The sequence below is a fragment of the Schistocerca serialis genome, chromosome 9 (genome assembly GCF_023864345.2).
Source record: "Schistocerca serialis cubense isolate TAMUIC-IGC-003099 chromosome 9, iqSchSeri2.2, whole genome shotgun sequence".
NCBI classification, from domain to species: domain Eukaryota; kingdom Metazoa; phylum Arthropoda; class Insecta; order Orthoptera; family Acrididae; genus Schistocerca; species Schistocerca serialis.
Window position 1 is genome coordinate 279495137 of NC_064646.1, and position 14014 is coordinate 279509150.

At 43.3% G+C, this 14014-nt stretch overlaps 1 protein-coding gene across 1 annotated transcript in view; it reads left to right on the forward strand.

The window, feature by feature from the left end:
• Window positions 1-264: 264 nt before the first annotated feature.
• LOC126419241 (uncharacterized) overlaps window positions 265-14014 on the forward strand; it is a 144561-nt gene continuing 130811 nt past the window's right edge. The window contains exon 1 of the mRNA XM_050086386.1: window positions 265-386. Coding sequence (XP_049942343.1) covers window positions 381-386 — 6 coding nt within the window. The 5' untranslated portion in view covers window positions 265-380. The remainder of the gene's footprint in view (window positions 387-14014) is intronic.

Genomic DNA, 14014 nt, shown 5'->3' on the forward strand with positions numbered 1-14014 from the left:
TGGGAGACCCTGTATTGCCCGTGAGCAGCTATTGTATCGACCTGTATTGGAAGAGATAGTCATAACTTCCGGCCACGGAGTCTCTATTGTTGCTGGGGCGTGAAGGGACAACACTCGCTTCGGGGTGCAAATTCATTGCCGAGTTCCCCGCCCTTCGCCATTCCCCTGCAGACTGGGCGGGCCTTAGTTGAGTCCGGACTTTAGGCAGGGCCGCGTGTCCCCGGGCCTTTCTCCGGGCAGGCAGGGCCAGCTCAGCTCAGCTCGGCTCACCTGTTGGTGGCGATCCCGCAAAGCGGCCAAGGCCACGATAGGCCAAAGCTTTCCCTGCTGGAGCCGCGCCGGCGGCGGCGCAGTCTCTAGCTGAACACCCTCCAGACAACATGCACGTGAGTACCGCTCCGCCCCAGCACCTCTTCTGTGTCTCATCTACCGCAGCCTGCCGATCTACAGTGCTGTGACGCGCCTGAATAAGTTTTCCCATCTGATTTAATCCATTGCCACGGCGCTCAATCACAATTATTCTGGATACAATGGCATCATCTCTCCACGTGGAGTAACTCCTTAATTAATATTTTACGCACTACAGTCTTCATTTTCGCTCAGCTTTACTGTATTGGCAAGAACTGCATTTATCATATGTGTATTCCGACAAAGCTGCAATTTGGTCATTTTTACGCTATTTTATTATTCCGCAACTAGTTTCCAGCATGGTTCACTTGCAAACGGACCCCTACAAAATCAGGCCACTGCAAATATAAATATGTGCGTATAAATGTATATTTGTTGCATAGTTTGTAAACTATTTACTTCATGTTACTTATCAATTATTCTGCTTTGGCATATTTACAGCTTTGCAGGCAGGCAGGCAGGGACAGTCTGTGATTACATTTCATTATCTTTGATGAAAGACGATTATTGTTGAACTGAAATTTTGGACCGTCTTCAGTTCTGCGTTATCTATAAACTCCGAAAAATTTCGTCAAAATTCTCAATATACATTTTATTTCGAAGTTCGGGTTATCCATTTATAATATTATTTGGACTTTTTTTAAACGTACGTAGATCTCTTTCTTCTCCAGACTTCATATAGCTCCCCTTTTCTGCTCGATTAAGAACTGAAAGATTATTGATTACTTCTGGTGTACAATGTTGTTTCTCCCTGAGATACGTGCTAATTGTGCAGAACTTGTTTTCGTTTTAGTTTATATGTTCTTTATATTCTGTACTAAGTTTTCACCCCTTTTGTCCGATACAGATCGCGTCGCTATTGCTACATTTAATTTCATATTTTTCCTGATTGGTCGTGTTTTTGAGTTTTATCATTTCTGTATATTGTGTTCATGCGTAAGTTATTTTCTATGCAAAAGCTAATTTTAAGATCGATATTAATGGTAGAGGGATACCAAGAGATGAGTACTGTAAGCAGAATCAGAAGGATATAGGATGTATTAGTTATTCGGAGATGAAGAGACTTGTACAGGATAGAGTAGAATGGAGATCTGCATCAAAACTGTTTTCGGATGACGACCACAACAATAACATTAAGAAAGGTGTAACATATTTTTTTTGTGAGAAAATCAAGTTAATTTACAGTGTGATCTATTTCGGAATATAGCATTTCCATCATTAGACGGCACCCGTTGTGGCAGTGCACGCCTATATCAATACAAAACAATTCGCCACTGCGTCACTGATATCAGGAATAGGCACAATATATCTAGAACACAGGAGCTGAAAAATTTGCTGGACGAAATGTGAGACGGAAGGTGAAAAAGCTCGGAATGACTTCCGGTTCAAATAACGTAATATGCCAGCTTATGTTAATGGAACGACTCTCTAGTGATTTCTGGAAAGTCTCGTTCGATCAATGAAAGAAACGAGTCAAGGTAGGAAACAGGCATTAGTAACGTGTTTAGGAGTTTGTACAACAATCATGAGACAGCACATAATATTGTATGTGGATCCTGCGGAGAATACAGATAAGGCTACCGGTAATTCATGAGACAAACCACATACTTTTGAAACTAGGTAGATTTTCAGCTTCTTTTATTTTGCGAGGTCGGCTGCTTCATAGACAAATATTTAGAACACAAACAGTGAGGAGGGAATAAAAATTATTCACAACGTGAGAAGTGACCGTCTCGAGAGCGCTTTTTGGTGTGCGAATGCTGTATTCGTGGACAGATAATATTCTAGCTGTGATTGCTCAGGATCCTACGAAGCGGAGCAACGGTAGTAATAACTTTGAACCACAGGTAACTCGAATGAATAGAAGGAGTAATACGATCGTACAGTGCTGTCTGTATAATGTTCTGTCTCAGTTACATGTTAACGGTCTTTTATTATTTTCTGCGTAGCCAGAGAAAGTACTTTTTAGTGTTCGAAGACTGTGACACAATGTAGTTTCCTATTCTATGTAATACGCACTAAATTACCACGAAATGTTTTGATATCGTGCTTTCCTCGTCAGGAGTCTTTTCCTCGCCATTTATTGCAGGTTTTTCAGTTCAATGGTATCTGCACAGATTAGAAATCATAATGTAATATATGATAAATGGAACTTCTTAGTCAACTGAATTTAAAATTTCCTTACGCTCAATTCACAGATGAATAGCGAGAAGCGGCTATTCTCTCCGTGCGAGCTGCTGTCAGTCTTGCTTCATCTTTACTGCGAAAGGTGGAACTTTGTAGAATTAACTTTGTAAACGCGTAGACGGTATTATTTATGCCTTCCTTTCAATCGAAGCGTCATACTTTCCTCCCCTTACTCAAAGTGGCGCAAGGGTGTGTAGATATCATTGCGCAGAGGTAGAGACAAGAGAATGGCGGAAAATGATTTTAGTGTTCTGCCGAAATTCATCGTTATTATTTAATTACTAAACAGTACATAAATCAACTAAACTATTATAATTTACTCCATGTTATACATTGTTAATGACGTCTTACAATGCAAATCACAATGCTATCGCAAGCCTTTATAGCGATGGTCTGAGTGCAATAGCGCAATAAAAAGTTTTGAACTATTTTGTATGCCGGTCCCTTCTAGTACAGAGAAAAGTCAGGATGGCACAGGATCACTTTATTTGCCGGTTTGTCAACAACTTGTACATTATTCTTTCGCAGATTGTTGGAGTGGATCGATGTGTAATTCAATTATAAGTAAGCGACATTTTCAATAATGTTGGAAGCTTGCACTTTGTTTTTTGTATGTCTTGTTTACGACTACTGGAGGAAGTAAAACGCATTTTTCCTTTCGATATATGTGCAATTTTTCCTAATTTCTGCTAAATGTTGTACGATTTATTCGCGTGATCCCAAAAGAATCGAACCTTCGACGAATAAACTCTGATCAATGGTGCTTTTAGTCAATGATCTTACTTTTCATGTGATGCTGTGGTTTGCATGAGACACACGTTACAAGTAGTTTTGGCCGTGGATTTTTAGCAAAATGAAGAGTCTCGTGTACCAGATACGTGGCTCCACTTCAAAATGTTTACTACAAACTTTAATCACAGAAACATGTTATGTAACCTTAGAGAAAATATTAGAAAACATTTACAGTATTGCCAAGATAGACTGTCGTTGTGACTTGTTACTGTACGAGTAATTTACTTGCAAGCCTGTCGGCTGGTCTTCAGATAAGTTACGGCGTATTATCTACTATTCTTTCCCTATTATCATTCCTGCCTACTAACACAATATTTTGATAATAAATTTATTGCCTTAATCTATCTCCCACAGTCCAATAATAATGAAATACTGGAACACACATGTCGTTGTCGAGTATCTCGGTAAAATACGACACAAAAGGAAAATATGTTGTGTAGTCAGTACTTAAGTAGCTCCGTCTTTGGCTCGGGTTCGATCCTTACTACCGTTCCGTGTCCAATTTTTGTGTGGCTCTGAGCACTATGGAACTCAACTTCTTAGGTCATTAGTCCCCTAGAACTTAGAACTAGTTAAACCTAACTAACCTAAGGACATCACACACATCCATGCCTGAGGCAGGATTCGAACCTGCGACCGTAGCGGTCGCGCGGTTCCAGACTGTAGTGCCTAGAACTGCTCGGCCATCCCGGCCGGCTCCAATTTTTGTATAGCTCTCTTGTTCGGTTTTACAAAATCAAACGAAGCACACTTTTGGCAACACTCTGGTGGATCACTTGAATTATTTCATCATTTCATAGCACAACCTATCCTGCAACAACTTTACAAGTTTTCAAAATAGCTTCTGAACACTCTGTATACAGCCAACAAGTCCTACTGCAGTTGCATTGGGTACGACTTTATGTACGTAGTGATATACAGTACATTGATGTCTTCCGTGATGGAAGCAAGACACAGGAAATAGAGAGAAATTGTGTTCCAATGGGAAGGACGGCGTCATGTAACTAAGTTGAAGTGAGAGGGACGTTTTCTTTGCATTTGTGGTAGTAATTGGGTTGGATAAGTTGCAGGCAAGCATACTGGACAAAGAATTATTTATTCCCGAGGACACATCACGCTAATACCGTGTATGAGCTGTAGCCTTGATAGTGTCTTCATTTCGGCTAAGAAGAGAGTCTACAAGTTTCATCAGGTACGTCATATCCAGCAACACCCGCCATTGATAATTAGCCCCCGTATGAGCTAACAAATCGAGAGGATGTTGATTGATACGTTTCATCTGCCATTCCAAACAGTGACAACACGACAGTTCCTTTCTGCTATTCGGTAACATGTCCATGTCGAACAATCTTACTGCACTTATTCCATTCAACCGACTGGTACATACACACCATTTCACTGCCTTGACATGTCAGCGGTGGATCGCTTAGTACCATTTCTACAGGCTGCTGCGGTCGCAGGTTCGAATCCTGCCCCGGGCATGGATGTGTGTGATGTCCTTAGGTTAGATACGTTTACGTAGTTCTAAGTCTGGGGGACTGATGACCTCAGATGTTAAGTTCCATTCGAACCATTTTGAACCATTTCTACACAACATACAGCGCTCCAAAGCAAAATGTATTCTCACAACTGGGTGTCTCATATTTAGTTGGTGAGTTTATTACAAAGGTGAATAACTGTTTGAGGGCATAATTGACTCTGCAGTGAGGAGAAGGGGTGTTTTTTGCGATCTTTAGTTAAATAACTTTTTATGTAACACATTGTACATGATCGTTTGGTGTGGGTTTGAAACAAGAAGGATCTGCAAAGTATCTCCTGCAGTAACCAGAAAAACGTTGGTAATTAGGTGGTCAATGGCTGCTGGGAATATAGAGACAGATATATCTATACATAAAAAAGAGAAATACCGACGTGAGCCACATAGTGAAGAGGGTAAAATTTGTGCTAGTCCAGGACTCAAACGCGGATTTCGCACTCTACACGAACAGTCACTTTAAACGCCTTTTTCTATTTTAAACCAGCGGAGATTGCTCCGTGGCCATTCAGGTACTTCAAAACATGAGAATCAAATAGCGACTATTGAATAAATTTAAATTTATCTTTCAACTGCCCAACTCAAATCCCCCAGGTAGTCGCATACTACTTCTGTAGCGCCCCCTGTCAATTTTCCTCATTGCTCGCAGCATCTCACATCATTCTCACAAGAGGTCGGAGTTGGGCATTTGTGCTGGACGGGAAGCATGCTCAGACAGCCAAACCAGGAAATCTGGGTTCAAGTCACCGTCCAGCGCGAAGTTTCACTTGTCGCTATTGAACTATTTCAATTCTCCCATGCGCCTGACGTCAGTATTTCTCTTTCATCGTGTATATATAAGGCCACGCAGTCATGAGTATGGTGTCTGTTGTTTCGGACATTTCTGAAAAAACAGACACCACACATATAATAGAAAAAGAATTATGTTGGCGGAAAAACGAGAGTTGTTACAAGGAGTGTTCCATTGAAACCGACGGAACGTTGTCGCTCGCCGGACGCTCGGTCACAGTAGCGGCAGGCTCGGTTCCGCTCTCTCCGCGAGCGGCAGCGACTGCCCCGTACGTGTTAACTCGGAGCAGCGCTCTCCCGTCCCTTAATCGACGAGCGGATCGACTGTGCTAACCCACGTTTACTTTCACGGCGCGACACGCCGGCACGAACTGCCGTGACGTAACGGTTCGCTGGCGTCCGTAGTCGAACCCAGGGCCTTCGCGCCCGCCACTAGGCGACACCACTCTCAAACCGGCCGATTCCGCGACTATCGTATTCTCTCGAACAAAGGGTCGCAACACTACATTGTTAATGTCAGATACGGAAAGGACAGGAGATACAGAATTGGTTAACAGAACTACCATTCTATATTACATGTACTGACGTATGGCAGGCATCCAGAATACTGAAACGTCCCCTTTCGAAAATTATAAATTACTGTGCTGGTAAACTCCTTACGTTATTTGATTTTCAAACAGCTGACCAAAACTCAACGTACTCAGACATTTCTCTCTTTACTTATTCTGATCATCACTAAACTGACACACAATATTTTTAGCGCAACGTAATCTGACTTTCAATAATCCCTACAAAAGAATGGCCGTGACCAACAATAACCTATACCTATCACGAATCACTTACCTCACAAAAATCTTCGTTACTAGAACTACTGTAATACAGCGAGCGCCACTACTGCCAGCTGAATAAAAGATTCTAACTACTGAAGGCAGCAACTACTGATAGGCATAGTTAGCAAATGAAAGATTTTGATGGAGAACGAACAATGCGTTTACCTTAATAGTGTTCAAAAGTCATAATGTACCAGGTGATCAAAAGTCAGTATAAATTTCAAAACTGAATAAATCACGGAATAATGTAGATAGAAAGGTACAAATTGACACACATGGTTGGAATGACATGGGGTTTTATTAGAACAAAAAAAATACAGAAGTTCAAAAAATGTCCGACAGATGGCGCTTCATCTGATCAGAATAGCAATAATTAGCATAACAAAGTAAAACAAAGCAAAGATGATGTTCTTTACAGGAAATGCTCAATATGTCCATCAATAGCTGTAGTTGAGGTATAATGTTGTGAACAGCACTATAAAGCATGTCCGGAGTTATAGTGAGGCATTGGCGTCGGATGTTGTCTTGCAGCATCCCTAGAGATGGTCTGTCGATCACGATACACTTGCGACTTCAGGTAACTCCAAAGCCAATAATCGCACGGACTGAGGTCTGGGGACCTGGGAGGCCAAGCATGACGAAAGTGGCGGCTGAGCACACGATCATCACCAAACTAAGCCATCTGTTGGACATTTTGTGAACTTTGTTTCTTTTTTTTTGGGTCTAATAAAACCCCATGTCATTCCAAGCATGTGTGTCAATTTTTACCTCTCTATCCAGATTATTCCGTGGTTTATTAAGTTTTCAAATTTATACTTACTTTTTGATCACCCGGTGTATATCAGTTCATGACATACGGTCTTACAAATTTCGTTTTTTCTGACGGACACACGTCCAGATCGTCCATTCTCAAAACTCTGCCATCTCTCTTCCCACATCCACCACTGCTGGCGGCTCACCTCCAACTGCGCAACGCTACGCGCTGTTCACATCCAACTGCCTAACACTACAATAGCGAATATTCCAACAATGCCAACCAGCCACAGACTGCACACAGCACAGACAGTGATTTTCATTCAGAGCGCTACGTGGCGTTACCAACATAAAAACCTAAACAGCCTACTTACAATACACTGATAAGCCAAAACATTATGACCAGCTGCTTAATAGCTTGTTTGTCCGTCTTTGGAACGATTACATTACTGATTCTGCGTATCAGGGATCGGACAGTTTGTTGGTAGGTTTGTGGACGTATGTGGCGCTAGATGTATACGCACAGGTCGTGTAATTAGCGTAAATAACGGTCCGCTGATTTACGTTCGCGATGATAGCGCCCGATTACGGCCCAGATGGCTTCCATAGGATATACATCAATCTGAGCTCATTACAATGCTCCTTAAACCACTGTAGCACGGTTCTGGCTCGGAGACACCGGCAATTATACTGCTGAAAGATGACGTCGCCATCGGGCAGACATCAAGCATGAAGGTGGTTCGCAGCTGTCAGCGTGTCTTCGATTACTACCACGGGTATCATGCAGGAGAATGTCTCCCATAGAATAATACTGCTCCCACCAACTTGCAACCGCACGCTTCGAGCCGTCGTTCACCTCGATGACGGCGTTTGTTGTGACGACCAGCGGTCTAGTATAGCAAAATTGTGATTCAGCCGAAGAGCCGACACGTTTCCATTGATCGGCGGTCGAATCCTGATGGTCCCGTGCCCAGCGCAGTTGTAATTGATAATGTCGTTGGGCCAACATGTGAACATTGAGCCTTGGTCTGCTGCAGAGCTCCATGTTCAACAAGGTACGATGAACAATGTGCTCCAAAACACTTGTGCGTGCACCAGCATTGTGCCCTTTCGGCAGAGATGCCACAGATCACCATCTATCCTTCTTTACACAGCAAACAAGGCTCCGGACCCACGTTCGGTGGAGAGTCATCTCCGTCCATCCGTTTAGTGCCTAGTGGTAGTTTCACTGTCCTATCTCTTTCCGTAGATGCTCACGACAGTAGCAAGTGAGCATTCGAGCAACTTCACCGTTCTCGAGATACTCGCTCCAAGTTTCTGCGTAATAATAATCTCAGACTCTACATAATAGTAATCTGCCCTTTGTCAAAGTCGCTTATCTCAATGGATTTTTCCATTTGCAACCCATATCTTCTCTAGGGCGATCCCCCGACCCTGTCTGTTCCACTTCCATACCCGCGTTACTGCGTCAAGTGCCCGCAACGCCACCAAGCGGCAGCCATCGTCGCGGTGGGCAGTGGTCATAATGTTTTGGAATCAGAGTATATTGTTAGCTTGATGACATGTAGGTCTCCAGTCAAAAAATGTGTTTGAAGCGCCTCTTCACAGCAGTCTGTACTATGCGAGCGGTTATATCTCTGCGTAACTTCTGCATCCTGTAACCACTTGAAATAGTTTACTGTACACAACTCTTGATACCCTCTACAATTCTTACCTCCACCCCCGGCCCCCCCCCCCCCCCCCCCCATCCCCATCCCCGTCACCAAAACTGACCATTCCTTGATGCGTCAGGATGTATCCTTTCAATTGATCCCTCCTATAAGTCAAACCGTGGCTTAAATTTATCTCCCCAATTCGAATCAGTGCCTTCACAGATCTGTCCATCTAATCTTCAACATTCTTCTGTAGCACTACGTTTCAAAAGCTACTATTCTGTTTTTATCTGATCTCTTTATCGTCTCTGTTTCACTTCCGAACAAGAATGGTCTTGTTCTAGCAGTAGTGGACACCAGAAGATCCTGAGGAAGATCCCAGCAGAGGGGTCGAAACGTCGATCATTTTAGAAGAAACATGATGCGGCCTAATAATCCAGAAGATTTTAACTTCAGTGACAACGGCCACGGAAGCCTGTAGACTTACATAAGAATGGTCGTTTTCAGAAATGCTTTTCTTGGTATTACCAAACTTCATTTTATGTTCTCTGTACTCCTGCCATCGTTCGTTTTCTTGATGCCCTAATAGCAAACCATAGCTACTAATTTTAGTGGCTTACATTCTAGACTACACTGCCTGACCAAAAGAAATGAGCGGACTATTGACACACAGTCAGCACGGATTTAGAAAACATTGTTCTTGTGAAACACAACTAGATCTTTATTCATACGAAGCGTTCAGTGCTATTGACAATTCCATATTTCTAGATTTACAGAAGGTTTTTGACACTGAACCTCACCATCGGCTTGAAATCAAATTCGATGCTTATGGATTATCGTCTCAGTTATGTGACTGGATTCGTAATTTCCTGTAAGTGAGGTCACGGTTCGTAGTAACTGACGAAAAGTCATCGAGGAAAACACAAGTGGTTTCTGACGTTCACAAAGGTAGTGTTATAGGCCCTCTGATGTTCATTATCTGTATAAACAATTTAGGAGACAAAATGAGCCTCTGTCTTGGGCTTTTTGTAGATGATACTGTCGTTTATCGACTAACAAAGTCATCGGAAGATCAAAACCAATGCAAAACGATTTAGATACTGTATGGTGCCAAACTTGCACATTGACCCTAAATAATGAAAAGTGTTTTGTCATCAACGTGAGTGCTAATAGGAATTCGTTAAAATTCGGTTACACGATTAATGAGTCAAATCTAAATGCTGCAAATTCAACTAAATAACTAGGTATTATAATTACGAACAACTTAAATTTGAAAGAACACATAGAAAATGTTGTGGAGAAGGCAAGTCAAAAACTGCGTTTTATTGGCTGAACAGTGAGAAAATGTAACAGATCTACTGAAGAAACTGCCAACACTACGCTTGTGCTTCCCCTTTTGGAGTACTGCTGCGTGGTCTGGCCTCCTTTCCAGATAGGATTAACGGAGTACATCGAGAAAGTCCAGAGAAGGTCAGTACGTTTTGTATTACCGACAAATGGGGGAGAGAGTGTCTAGGAAATGATACAGGATTTGCGGTGGACATCATTAAAACAAAGGCGTTTTCGTTGCCGCCGAATCTTCTCACGATATGTCAATCACCAACTTTCTCCTCTGAAGGCGAAAATATTTTGTTGACACCAACTTACATACGGCAAAAGATCATCCTAATAAAATGTGGGAAATCAGAGCTCACATCGAAAAATATAGATATTCATTTTTTCTGCGCGCTGTTAGAGTTGTGATAATAGAGAATTATTGTGAAGGTGTTTCAAATGTTCAAATGTGTGTGAATTCGTAAGGGACCAAACTGCTGAGGTCATCGATCCTTAGACTTACACACAACTTAAACTAACTTATGCTAAGAACAACACACACACCCATGCCCTAGGGAAGACTCGAACCTCCGACGGGAGGGGCCGCACAGTCCGCAACATGACGCCTCAAACCGCGCGGTCACTCCGCGCGGCGAAGTTGATTCGATGAACCCTCTGCCAGGTACTTAAATGTGATTTGCAGAGTATCCATGTGGGTGTAGATCCACAAGACATGATCGGATATTAATGTAAATTCGTTGATATCACACTATCGGCGAGTACGGAAGTGACTAGAGTAACAATTCTCTGTGACTGGTAGAACAGGAAGAAGAGTGCATTAGTGTTGGTACCAGGGCTTGTAGGGTATATAAGGGATGTGAACAGCAGCAGGTGTTGAGTGATCACTGTGGACGACACGGAGATGCTGGTTACTCGTGTGAGATACCGTTATCAGCACCTGACAGTGTTTGAAATGGGCTTGATTGTGGGTGTACATTTGGCCAATTGATGTGATCGTGCAGTATTCAATTTTGTGGAGTGTTTGGATGTGACAGTGGTCCGATATTGGACTGCATGAGAAAGTGGGGCAGTACTCATCGTCAAGATCCTGGTCAACGAAGTATGACCACCACAAGAGAATACTGCCGTCTCGCGCACCAAACACACCGTTACCCCTTCACATCTACGCCAGCGATCCAAGAACAAGTAACGTACTTCCTGCAATATCCTGTGTCATCCCTCTGGTTGGAGACCAGCGGCAATCTGGCTAGCGTATTACCTTCCAATGCCTTTCGCATTACCAATATAGCGAGGTCATGTTAGCTAATGATACAATGCCAGATCAATCAATTATCCAGATTGTTAGCCCTGCTAAAAATGCTGCTGCCCATCTTCAGGAACCATATGTTAGTTTGGTCTCTCTTCAGACACCCCTCCGATGCGGTTGCACCTGTCGTACCGCTACGCCTATCTGTAGCACGCAAGGATTAATGACAGATATACTTGGAACCAAGTTGCATCGTCAGTGAGAAACAGCTATATTTGCTATCACAAGAACGCGAGAGGGGATACCCTTTAAAGTCAGAATTTTTGTGATGGAATTTCGAGGACATGTCTCTAGTGACGAGTGAAATAACGTCATAAGCGTATGTTAAAATCAATGCATCAATGACACTTAAGCAGAGCGGATAAAAATGCGTAGAGAGGCAAATGATATTGACATCGAAGGCGTTCTCTCCCGGAAGGGACAATATTTGTTGTGACACGCTTTCTTCCAGTGTAGAAAATGCTCAAAATAAATTTCATCTTCTTTGTGTGATGGAACAGAGCGATGTTAGAACTTTTTTGATGCATGACATAGTGAATTATCGAGCCAAGTGAAGTCCATCGGCGATTATTGTAGCAACTCTGGGTTGAAAGCTGTAAACAGTGACCCTAAAATCAGAATGCCTGGCTGAAAGTCATAAAATAATGTTTTAAAGTTTTGATTACAAGCACTAATAGTCAAAGTGTATGAGTATACAATTCTGAAATGCGAAACCCATACGATTATGATCGGCATACGCTAGAATGTGTACTGTCGTGGTGCCACGAAAAGTTTGATGTCAACGGGCGAGGACCACGGTACGACAAAAGCTCTCATTCCACATGTGCTACACGAATAGCAGAGTCCTAGCGAGAAACATCGACCTACTCAATCTTGCGTAGTGTGGCAAGTGCGCCATGTGGGTGGTTCAGTATAAGCTACTCCAACTTCTGGCAGCAGAACATTACGTTACGTCTTGAAAAGACGCTTCAAATCATACATACGATGGTCTTTCGGGAATTACAGAGCATTCGGGCAAAGATACAGCACAGCTACACTACTGGCCATTGAAATTGCTACACCAAGAAGAAATGCAGATGGTAAACGGCTATTCATTGGACAAATATATTATACTAGAACTGACATGTGATTACATTTTCAGTCAATTTGGCTGCATAGATCCTGGGAAATCAGTACCCAGAACAATCACCTCTGGCCGTAATAACGGCCTTGATACTACAGGGCATTGAGTCAAACAGAGCTTGGATGACGTGTAGAGGTACAGCTGCCAATGCAGCTTCAACACGATACCACCATTGACCAGGCGTTTTCAGTTGGTGAGAGACCTGGAGAATGTGCTGCCCAGGGCAGCAGTCGAGTATTTTCTGTATCCAGAAAGGCCTGTACAGCACCTGCAACATGCGGTCGTGCATTATCCTTCTGAAATGTAGGGTATCGCAGGGATCGAATAAAGGGTAGAGCCACAGGTCGTAACACATCTGAAATGTAAATTCCACTGTTCAAAGTGCCGCCAGTGCGAACAAGAGGTGACCGAGATGTGTAACGAATGGCACCCCACACCACCACGCCGGATGATACGACAGTATGGCGATGACGAATACACGTTTCCAATGTGCGTTCACCGCGATGTGGCCAAACACGGATGCGACCATCATGATTCTGTAAACAGAACCTGGATTCACCTGAAAAAATGAAGTTTTGCCATTCGTGCACCCAGGTTCGTCGTTGAAAATGGTTAAAATGGCTCTGAGCACTATGCGACTTAACTTCGGAGGTCATCAGTCACCTAGAACTTAGAACTAATTAAACCTAGCTAACCTAAGGACATCACATACATCCTTGCCCGAGGCAGGATTCGAACCTGCGACCGTAGCGGTCGCTCGGCTCCAGACTGTAGCGCCTAGTACTGCACGGCCACTTCGGCCAGCATCGTCGTTGAGTACACCATCGCAGGCGCTCCTGTCTGTGATGCATCGTCAAGGGTAACCGCAGCCTTGGTCTCCGAGTTGATAGTCTATGCTGCTGCAAACGTCGTCGAACTGTTGGTGCAGATGGTTGTTGTCTTGCAAACGTCCCCATCTGTTGACGCAGGGATCGAGACGTGGCTGCACGATCCGTTACAGCCATGCGGATAAGATGTCTGTCATCTCGACTGCTAGTGATACGAGACCGTTGGGATCCAGCACGGCATTCCATATTACCCTCCTGAACCCACCGATTCCATATTCTGCTAACAGTCATTGGATCTCGACGAATGCGAGGAGCAATGTCGCGATACGATAAACTGCAATCACGATAGGCTACAATCTGACCTTTATATGGAATGCCGTGCTGGATCCCAACGGTCTCGTATCACTAGCAGTCGAGATGACAGACATCTTATCCGCATGGCTGTAACGGATCGTGTAGCCACGTCTCGATCCCTGCG